Source organism: Oratosquilla oratoria, chromosome 10 (genome assembly GCF_046742065.1).
Source record: "Oratosquilla oratoria isolate Oo_2021 chromosome 10, ASM4674206v1, whole genome shotgun sequence".
In the NCBI taxonomy this organism is placed as follows: Eukaryota; Metazoa; Arthropoda; class Malacostraca; order Stomatopoda; family Squillidae; genus Oratosquilla; species Oratosquilla oratoria.
Window position 1 is genome coordinate 17,959,896 of NC_134786.1, and position 12,239 is coordinate 17,972,134.

Sequence of the window (12,239 nt, forward strand, 5' to 3'; positions counted from 1 at the left end):
TCTGTGTGTGGGAGGGAAGGAGGGGTGATGTGGGCACGCGCACATGTATACATGGTTGTATTTGTGTATAATTCAGAAGACCCTTTCTCTTTTGCATCAGAAAGCGACAGAGTTCTGAGTACGAGGCTTAGTAAATCCCTGGTGGAGTCACTGGAGCCAATTTACTGGGCATCCAAGCTGGCCCCGGCAACAGACCTCTAGTCCAATAAACCCTTTCCTCCCACTCTTCGTCCCCCAATATGGTTCTCCGCCCTCCGAGAGGAATATAAGTTGTAAATATTAATTCGTGATTATTTTCAAGGTAAGACATGTTACAGTCAGACAAATCTGAATTTGTTTTTACGGGTTAAATACAATCTGTCCATCCACCCACAAACACACACGCGCCCTCCCCCCCCCCACACACATACACTCACACTCACCCACATTCACCTACCCCCACCCCCAAATACACATACACACACAAATACACACACACACACACACACACACACACACACACACACACACACACACACACACACACACACACACACACACATATATATATATATATATATACATATATATATACATATATACATATATATATATATATATATATACACACACACACACACACACACACTGTTGCATTGACAAAACAGCCTATCTTATTCAATTGAGACCCTCATTTGACCATCATATTCCATAAAATCTTTTACAAGGGTAAGGGTCAACTTACAATGTTTTATTTAACTTGAGTTAGTATTGAGAACCTACTGTAGATAAGGGCTACATAGAACTAACCTACTATTACGCTGGTTGAGACAAAATCTGATGGAGAGAATTTTTTTTTTTTTTTTTTTTTTTTTTAGAAATGAATGTTGGACGCCAATAATGATAGCTCGCTTCTAAGGGCGAGAAAAGAGGGAGGTGACTACTGTGAGTTTCAAGTCGTGAGAAAATGGTTTTACCAAACTGATCTGCAGCCAATTCAAAAGTCTCAATATTTGGATCTTTGATGATCTACTGATAATGTTTATGGCTTCTTGGGGGTGGAAACGTGGGAGGCTGAGGCTCAGGGTTAGGTTAAGTGGAAGAAATTAAATTTGGAGGCTCCAAGTTGCAGGAGTGGGGAAATAGTTGGGCAAATATAGATATGCAACCCGGTAGGTACATGACAAAATCTCCTCCCATTGGTTTGAATAGCCAAAGAATAGTCTGTGGAATACTGCTGATTCTGCCTCGGAATACCATAGTTGATTATAACTCTCCTTCATTGCCGGTAAGCGTTACTGATTCGAGAAGCTTCCCAGTGCTTCATGTAGACTCGGCCTAGAGTCTAGCATGACCGAAAAGTTTGCTTGCTTGGCTCTTTATTGTGGTGGCACACTAGACACTTCTTGCTAGTATGCTACTTGCTTTCGCCACTTCGTTTGAGTAGGAACGACTTCGGTTACGAATTTTTGTTTTGTAAATATCCAAATGTCAAATTACTTTTGCGTCATATAATGAGGAGCTGAATGACGAACTAAGAGCAGTTAAACCTAGAATACGAATGTTAGACACATTGTTGAGATGTTCTTACGAAGGTCTAGAATATTGTAACCGAAGTTGTTTCTACTCAAACAAAGTGTCAAAAGTAAGTAGCATGCTAGCCTAGTATGCTTCCACTTTTAGTCGCTTCTTGTAACTCAGAATCGACGTTTAAGCCCTCTTCCACCTCAGATCCGAGGTGATACTTGAAAAATCTATGTCTCTGATATTTAGATATTATGGTTTTTTTCAGAAACTTTGATATTTTGACCATATTTAGCTTCCTCACTATCTAGAGTTTAGCTTGGTTTGTATCTTGGTGCATAAGACTTCCTTTGTACCTGTAGAAATAATTCTCACTAATACAGTACATGACATGATTCCTAGTATCTAAGCGGATCTTTTAACTTGACTCAACTGAATGAGTTTTGGACATCTCGCAGTACACTTGCGACCACTACTACTACCACCACCACAACCACAGCCACAGCCACAACAACTACCACCACTACCATCACTCCGTTATCCACGGCGCTTGGCTCAGAGCACGCTGCCCCAGATCTGAGACTAGCCCATAGACCCGGGCTGGTGTGCTAACAGATCTCCACAGCAGTGAAGACCATTCTTTCTTTTGTCCACATCCATGCCACACAAGATAGCTTCACTAAGGGAGGTTAGGCGTTGCTCTGACGAACCAATCGTCTCTTTTCTTACTACCACTAACCTCCTCCTGTCTCTCCATCTAAGGCAGTGCCTGGAACGAATGGAACAGGTTCAAGCTGGCCCTATCAGCTCACGGGTATTCCTTTCTTTTCCTCCTACTTACAAATGAAATCAGGAACCTCCAGATCTACCGGACCCCTGTACCTGAAACCCACCCTGTTTGTGGAACCCATCTAGTGAGGTGTGTCACTGGCAAGGGCTCGATAAGCTCACTGTTGGGTAGATGTGCAGAGAGACAGTGGATAGGGAGGTTCGAGTCCTTTCTAACCTCCCCATTGATTTGGAAGGGTGGCTACGCCTGCCCCATACTCCATGCGAAAAAAAATAAAGAGGACAAACAGGTTGGTAAGGTTTATACTCAGATTCGAAACTCTTCGAGTGTAAATAGTCGTATCTCTGGACTTCCCGATTCTGCAGGGACTATCTCATTTATTACCTGAGACGTCAGACAACTGCAGTACCCACTTCTATTTACATATTTCTAATCAAAGTTCTTATGGTAGCACCTTTACATCTGCAGACACACAGCTTTACAACGATCTACAATATGAGTCTTTGAGAAGGAGACAGTAATTCTCTACAGCCCAACACCCCTCTGCTGCATCTATTCATGCACGGAAGGTTTCCGTTTAGACCACAGATTGGGCCATGTAGCAGTCTCCCCATTAAATCAAAATCTTAATCCCACCCCTCATCTTGGCCTCAATTTCCACCGATAAATTCTGCTAAACTCGCCACTCTATATATTATTCAAAACTTCCTCCTCCACATTCTATATTATATTGTTATCTTGTTCTCATGAAGCGTCCTACAAGCAATTTCCACCCTCAACTCTCGCCATTCACTGGTTCATGATACCCACTCATGGATCATCCAAATATCTACCTTCTTCAAATCCTTCTGCTAGGTATTATCTAATGTAGGTATCCCCGGCAACAAACAAGCCGACAAGGCGACTCGAGAAGGGGCATACGCCCCTTTCGATGCTTTCACCACATTGTCAGTAACAGACTACAATCCATTCCTCAAGACACTTGGAACAACACTCAACAAACCACCTACAAACATTCAAGCTCCATGGCTGTCTTCACATCAACATAAATGAAGTTTTGAAACTACACTAAAACGTCTATGAACAAGACATTCTCGTCAAGTACGTGGTCACCTGATTGGTAGAAAACGATGCTCCCAGCTACCAGCACGGGGCCCTTCTGCCAATACTACGTACTCTTCTAAAATATCTGATTTACACAACCCACAATAGCCACCTACTGTCTCATTTGCACCATCAAACAACAATCACAATACACCAAAGCTTGGGTGATGAAATACCGATGTATCAGTCATCCCAATACAACTTCCTACAGCAACAGAACTCATAACCAAACATATCATAACTTACATATCCTATCCTCTTATATAGGACAGCAACACTTCCACAGGCAAAGAAACCTGCACCTCCAGATGAACTCGCCCTTGAATAACTAGACGAATATATGAAATATAACAACTACAACACCACCAATATAATTGCAATAACTATTCTTATTACTGCTAATACCATTACTACTACTACTACTACTACTCCTACTCCTGCTATCAGTAGTACTACAACTACCGCTCCATTAACTATTCTGTACAGTTATTTCAATACTTCAAAGGATTTTCCAACGCATAAAAGCCCAGCATCAAAAGTTCTATCAATTCATAGACCTTCATAGGTTATTAAACAGTGTCATTTATATCCGAATAACAAACTTAGTTGATTATTTCTAACAATTTTGTGAAAATGGGGAAGTATAGAATACCTTCAAAATCATTCATCGAAGATAGATGTGTGGATTGTGAACCTGGTGATAAAAGTTTTAACGACATCTTGGGTCATTCCCTTTTTTTGAGACTCACCGAAGTCGTTCAACGTTCTACCACTGATCACCAACCAGTTTTTCCTGGCGTGGAGTCGCAACGTCTTCCGGAAGCCAGCCAATCATCATGTATGGATTAGGAGGCGTGGACTCGTACGAAATAGGATGTGTGGCCTGTGCGGAAAAGGAAAATCCTTTCAACCCTACTTCCTTCTCTCATACTGCTGCTCTCAGTAGTGTAAAAAGTTGACGATGTGCTAATGCTTCTTCTAAATGCAATAACGTACCATTACTAATTTTCCCCGAGATAAATCCTGCTACGACAACTTAAAACCACAATAAATATAACCATTGTCCTAGTGACAACAAAACTGACAATGGTCTTAATGCTTTGTATAATGCCTAGTTCCTGCAGATGGCTTGCCTTTCCCCCCTGTGTACCAAAGTTCCTTGGCTTAAACAGCATTTCTCCCAGCAGGCCAAGATGTCGCCGATGGAGAACCTTTCGACTCTTCTGAGGTAAGAGGCATAAAAAAAATATTCTCCCATAAAAAACACAAAGAAATAATGACGATAAGTCCATCGGGGTCTTAGTAAAGGCTTGCATGTTTTGTCTTTCATTGTTTTCTCTGTTTTGAACGGGAGGAAATGTTTATCCGCTACTCTTCACAGTAGAGGGAGAATTTATAGAACATAAATTCCAACGTTAAGAACTTTGTACAGACAGGTATGATAAGATGAGGAGAAGGAAACACAGGGTTCAGGAATGGCTCTATTAGGTGACTATCTCACCGCTGGACGGGGTTCGATTTCTTTCTCAAATGCTATCTTTATGATTTGCTGTTGGTTCGACTGGTCCTGAAATCCGCCAGGCGAGTCAACAGCAAATCATAAGACCAATGCTTAAGAAAGACAAGTCGAAATCGGTTCAGCGATGTGATTCTCACCTAATAAACACATATCCCGGTCTCATATTTCTCTCCCCTGGCCTTGTCATATATTACCAACCCCAACCGTCTTCAGTACCTTTGACTTAAGAGTTAGACAAATGCGTGTGCTTGCTGTTGCAGGCTGGTGACGATGACGAAGCCAAAGCAGAGGATTTAAGTAAGTACGGAAGGAAGTCCGGTAAGGTACTAAAGTGCTCCAGCGTCGGCACGGTGAAGTAGCTGGAATGGGCAACTATTAATCACAATGGCAATGCATTTGAACTAAAATTTTCACGGAAATTATGAATAGTCATTATTGTTACTCGTCACCTGGATATATATATATGTATATATATATATATATATATATATATATATATATATATATATATATATATATATATATATATATATATGTATATATATTATTCATCTATTATGTAATCGTTTCTCTTTTTTTTCGTGACATTGCTTGGTCGATAGTGAGTGCGCGAGTGCGGTCTACCATGGACAGGTGTCTGAATTTGAACAAGATAAAAAAAAAAATATATATATATATATATATAATAATAAAAATATCGTCTACTGTAGAATGCATGTCCGTTGCCTCACCTATGTCCCGACTCACCTCACCTCACCTTCCTCGCTCCTGAAACCTAATACTTACACCGTTCACCTTATTCGTCTACTTTCTTTACCTTCACTTGTCTACACTTGGGCATGACATAAGTGTTCTTGCTGAAAGCGGCTATGCTTTCTCCCTATCTTTACAATCACTGACTCTATGGTAAGATTTCTTACTAACCAGTGTTTTGAACACACACACACACACACACACACACACACACACACACACACACACACACACACACACACACACACACACACACACACACACACACACACACACACACACACACACACACACACACACACACACACACACAAAATCTGTTTTCCTTGCTCCTTCCCCCCCTTCGCAGGTGGTCCCCCTGACATTCGGAAGCAGAAGCCGCCTCACCTAACGGAGACTCAACCTGGTGAGCTTAACTTACGGCGGTACAGAGTCCAAGGCGGCGTGTACACCATGGACCTCCTACAGGTGCCCCCGCAGCCCAGGGTAGTGGGCAACTGCACCATCACCCAAGGTAAGAACACCTGTTGAATGCACAGGTGATGAACAAGAGCGCTGGGAAAATCAACAACAGAATCACGTTTCATACACAAACTGTGATCAAATCAGGTGTTAGGGGTTGTTTTATTGGAACGGGTTGTAAGAGGCTGGTATAGAGACGTGGGTAGAAAGTGGGGTAGAATGGTGAGGGTTTTATTTTTATGAGTTGGGTGTTTGGCAAACAACAGTTCGTAAGCGAGGAGTTGTACAAGTTTGCTCTCCACTTGGAATAATAAAAATGGCCGGGAGCCTGTATGACGTATTTTGCTGACATGTAATCTAAGTGAATTATGCAGTGATTCGAGATTGCTTTAGTAAACAATGTTGCATATAGACTTGTAACAACTAATCTGATTGGAGAAAGGGTGGGGGAAGAGAAAATTCAATTGGTTCAAGATTGTAAGATCACGCCTCTAGGGGAGGATCTTGAATATGAAATTAAGAGATAATTGGACTAAGGAAATCATGACGTCACTGCAAAACTTACCTGAAACGTAACAATGCGTGTTCTCACGAGATTTTGATATTGTAATTGGAGAAGCATGCAACGTAGTCGGTATTCGAGAAAATAAAATCTTTAAAGATTTCATTCCCCCTATACAGAAAATATAGTGAGGTGAGAGGTAGAAGCCTGACAATGTAAAATACCAATACTGAGTGAAAATAACCTTCAGAACTTGAATAAGTTGGCTCATCCGAGGCATGGGGCCTACCGACTAAAAGGGGAATGGCAAATAACACGAAACAAAAATAAGCGCGTAAAAGTGGCGGCTTAGAAGGTGTGAAAATGAGATTTTGAGTAGAAATAGTTTATGAACAGTCACCTGTACTAGGGCTGGTTTATTAGAAGTTACGTGCAACGGGATTGGGATTTTAGAACAGATGTGCCAAAAACAGATGCAGTATAAACGTTGAGTAGTAACAAGTGTAGTGAGAACACACGTGTCGAGAATAGATACAACAAAACATCAATAAAATGAAAAACATGTGTAGACTTAGCCGTTACAGTAAAACTACTAAAACGCATCCAGGATGAATTGCGAGACAGAGCTCACCTGTCTGTCAGTTGTGATTGGCGGGTGGTGGGAGAAAGCGCAATGTGATTGGTCCCATATTCTCTATGGCTCTACCCCCTACCCAATCACAAGCGTCAAAAGAAGGGTAATGGGGTAGAGCTTATTTCGCTGATTAGGCCAAACAGATGGCAAATTAAAGGTGAAAGAATGTGTCACACATAAGCCTGAATGTTGCGCAGTTGATAAGTTGTAGTTATCTTGTAGATATACAGTGATAACAATGACCTAATCATACGCGGTTGACTGGTATAGTGGTAGCGTCTTAGCCTCTCAAGCGGAAAATCAGTGCTCGAGTCCTGCTCATCGGGATGAAAGTATCACTAACACGGCGGCTTCACTGCCCCCCTTGAGCAAAGAGATGGTGTGTGTGTTTGCGTTTGTGTGCGTGTGTGAGTACGTGTGTGTGTATTTGTGTTTGTATTTGTGTTTGTATTTGTGTTTGTGGATATGTTTGTGTTTGTTTTGCTCGTAGATCGGATCTTACATGAGCTTTGCGTTTTCAACTGGGATGGTAGTAGCTGTTGATCAAGAGCCTAACACATGATCCACGACCATGGTGAATTAAACGCGCGCGCGCGCACGCACACACACACACACACACACACACACACACACACACACACACACACACACACACACACACACACACACACACAGCTTTCCTCACAGAGTAATAGACAGTTGGAACAAGTTAGATGAGAAAGTGGTGTGTGCAAAAACAATACATGAATTTAAAAATAGTTTAGATAAAATGAGATATGAAGACGGGACCCCACGAGCATAGCTCCCCTTCCCGTAAAATACAACTAGGTAAATACACACACACACACACACACACACACACACACACACACACACACACACACACACACACACACACACACACACACACACACACACACACACACACACACACACACACACACGACTCGTTGCGCGGTTGGTAGAGTTCCCGGCTGCCACTACGGAGGTCTGGGTTCGAATCCCGCCCAGGGTTGAATTAATTTCAGTATCGCTGCGCTGTGAGTCGTTACTCCAACTCTCGTGGGCGGGGAGTTGGGTGTGTGCGTGCGTGTAAGGTCACAGCATTACCCATAGATCTATTATATGTGAGCTCTGAGCTCTCTTCCGGGAGGGCACTAGCTGTCGATCACGAGTCCAACACGTGATCCAAGACCATGGTGAATGGTGAATCACACAATTGATTGCCACATAAGAGACAATACCCCACGACCGTAAATCCCTTCCTGTATACTACAATATGGTAAATACACAACTATGCCTTGCTGTTTGACTTGCTGACTGATTTTCTGCGTAACGTTACTATACTCCTACGAACAAGTTTACGTTTGAAGTGAGCATCGCCGCAGACATTGGCAGAAACGTGACCACGTAACTTTTCGATTTGGGGGGTGGGGGAGGGGCTGAATGAAATCGTTTGGAGAGCGTTTATTAAACCTCTTTTTCTTGCAGTAGAGGACTGCAACAGCGTTCGACGTGTCCAGTGGCGGGCCAAGTTCAACCCACCTCCCCCGGCTGAGGCCGCGGGCCAACGACGGCGCGACCCAGAAGCTATCGAGCAGGAGATGCGACAACTCGAGAAGGAACTTCAGAAGCTCCTCCTCATCACCATCAAGTCTGTCCTCATTCTGTGGTCGTTGTCAATGTCATTGTCATTGCCGTTGTTCATCGTCACTGTCATTTTATGACTAAACAGATTTCTAAACGCACTGTTATTTACTAGCCTTAATGGGGAGACTCTACGGGTCCCGATAGCGTATTTATATGCACCTAGTTGTATTTGCCGAGTTGTATTTACCTAGTTGTATTTTACGGGAAGAGAGCTATGCTCATAGTGACCCGCTCTTGTATCTTTCATCATCCAGCTTGATCTTAAATTCTTGTATAGTTTTTGCACCCACTGTTTCTTCATTTAGTTTGTTCCAGATATTTATCACTGTGTGGGAAGCTACTTTAATAAGTCATCTCAAGTACTCCCATCCCTTTCATAATTCTGTATATGATTAGTGTGTTCGTATGTGTGCGTTTGGGTCTGCGCAGTGAACTCCTTTCGACAGAAGCCTTCTTTCAGATTACCGGACTCTGCTTTCTGGTTCGAACCCCCCCAGATGGTCTTGTGGGATGAAGAACGAGGATACTGGTCCAGTGACTTCTTCCACGACGTCAAGTACAACGAGGACCAGTGTGTTCTACAGGTGACTTGATTTTTTTGTGCGTCAAGAAGTTTCGTTTTGGTGAGCCTGTCAAGCTTGCGATGGTGAATTTAGGTAGAATATGAAATATGTTTGTTTAGGATTGATTTGGGAAATACACTGGCCGGCAGATTATTTTGTTTTATTTATTTGTTTATTTGATTTTTAAATCAAACTCTACGGGACTGCTCGCCCACATTGACCAAATTAACCTGGAGTCCATATTATTCCAAGTGTATTATTATTGTATTTTTTTTTAATAATATTATTATATTATTGTATACGTTACTGTATTGCCGATTACAATCTCTTCTATCCTTGGGGCTCATGCCATGTCCAAGGGGCGCAGTCAGAGGAGAGATTTAAAGTAAGGTAGCTGAAAGGAGAGATTGTTAAAAATGATAAGTATTCTTTGAAAGGTAGTCTTCAGTCGTTGGAGACTATAACACACACACACACACACACACACACGCACACACACACACACACACACACACACACACACACACACACACACACACACACACACACACACACACACACACTTTCAACGAACGGACGGCTTGACGAACGCTCTGAAGAAAAGTGCAGATTGAGGATACCAACGCAAAGAGAAGTGCCTTTTTGTATTTGCAGGGGGGGGGGAATTGCTCGTGAGGTAGTGGGAAAGTAAGGAAAGAGGAGAGGGGGAGGGATTACTGGGGAAATGGAAGATAATGAGGATGTGGAGGACTTGGCCCAGGCAGACGGGCGGAAGATCAACATGAAACGACCACCGGATGACGAAATGGCAAATAAAAATGTAAAGATTAGAAGTATAGAGAGGAGAAATACAGTAGAAAGTGACGAGAATATGTTCCAGGGATTTAAAGAGGGTGGGGGGGACACAACCCCCCCCAGACTGATAAGACTAGAGGAGAGAGTTGATAAGGTGATCGAGGACTTGGAACGTAAGTTAGGTAATGTAGGCTCCATTCTCCAAAGAATTGAAAGATTGGAACAACTAGAGAAGACTAACAGAAACTTAACTGAAGAAGTAGAGGACCTAAAAAGACAGTTAGGAAATGTAAAGGAGGAGAATGAGAAATTGAAGAAGAATAGTAATGAAAACAGTGAGAAAATAGCTACAGAAGCTAAAAATTGGAGAATAACTCAAGAAGGGAATAAGGTTTCATTCACTGACATAGTCAAACAGCAATTGAAAGAACATAATGAAGACTCAGTTATTAAAGTGATGAGACAGAAGGAGAATATAGTAAGAGAATTAGCTGACAAAAAGAAATGTATAATTATATTAGGAATGGAAGAGAAACATAACCCAGATAGAACCGCAAGAATCAAGGAGGAAAATGAAAGGGTAAGCAGTTTATTAAAATTAGTCCAGGAAGATGAACCAGAAATTATAAAGGAAATTGAGGAAAAATTCAGACTCGGAAAATATAGTACAGATAAGACCAGACCAATTAAGATTAAATTCAGGTCACAAACAACGGCAGAGAAAATTCTATCCAAGACAGGGAAACTAGCAACAAATGATCAATATAAAAAGGTATGGATAAAAAGAGAAATGAATAAGGAGGAAAGAGAGGCAGAAAAGCAGAAAAGAATTGAAGCTAAGGCAAAAAACGAGGAAAGAACGGAGTCAGAGAAAGAGAGATTCTATTGGAGAGTAGTGAACATGAAAATAAAGCAGTTCGACATACTAAAGAAAAACATAAGGGAAACAGAGAACACAATGGAAGTGGCAGAAAACTAAGAGTGTCTTACACAAATATAGATGGATTGATAACAGGATTGAATGAACTGAATGATTATTTGAAAGAAAAAGAACCGGACATAATGGGAATTGTAGAAACAAAATTAAAAGGCCCACTACCACCCAACAGTGTAGGACATGATACATACAATTATTGGATTAGAAACAGAGAGAAAAAACAAGGGGGTGGAGTTATGTTCCTGACAAAGAAGGATATAAACGTGAAAGGTGTCATATATGGAAAGAATACAGTAGAGATGATTATGATAGAAGTGGAAGACCGAGATAAGAAGAGCAGAAAATTTGTGATCAACTATGTGCCTCCGAAAACAGCCTCATGGGAGGAGAATGAACATAAAAGTATGTTAGAGGACACAAAGATAGCATTAACTAAAATAATGGAAGACGGAGGAAGAATAGTTATGATGGGCGACTTTAATTGCAAAGAAATCTGCTGGGAAGAAATGACAGTAAAGAGTGGTGATGACTCATGGGGAAATGCTCTACTTGAGATGATTACTGACCATTCAATGACACAATGGATACAAGAGAACACTAGGTATAGAAATGAAGAAGAACCATCGAGGCTAGACTTAATAATTACATCTGAACCTAGAATAGTGGACAAGATTGAATATAAAACACCAATAGGTAAAAGTGACCACATATTGATTGAACTGGAACTTAATGAAGAAAAATATATGAAAAGAAATGAACAATATAGAAAAGGAAGAATGATGTATGAAAAAACAAACTTTGATAAAATAAGAGAATTCTTCCAACAAGAAAACTGGGAAGAAATATACAAAGAAGAAACATCAGTGGAAGAGAAATGGAATATTTTGACAAAAATTTACAAAGAAGGAGTGGAAAAGTATGTCCCAAGACAAAAACAAGAAAAAGAATATGTAAAATGCTGGTACAACAAAAGTTGTAGGGAGTTAAAAGACAAAAGAGACAAAGCCTGGACCGGATGGAAAAAAGA

The 12,239-nt window shown here is 41.2% G+C and overlaps 1 protein-coding gene across 1 annotated transcript in view; it reads left to right on the forward strand.

Moving 5' to 3' along the window:
• The window catches only part of LOC143028741 (dynein axonemal intermediate chain 7 homolog), a 36,151-nt gene that overhangs the window by 16,855 nt on the left and 7,057 nt on the right, over positions 1–12,239 (forward strand). Inside the window, exons 9-12 of the mRNA XM_076191111.1 lie at positions 5,177–5,234; positions 6,019–6,183; positions 8,759–8,921; positions 9,378–9,501. Of these exons, the coding sequence (XP_076047226.1) occupies positions 5,177–5,234; positions 6,019–6,183; positions 8,759–8,921; positions 9,378–9,501 (510 nt within the window). The remainder of the gene's footprint in view (positions 1–5,176; positions 5,235–6,018; positions 6,184–8,758; positions 8,922–9,377; positions 9,502–12,239) is intronic.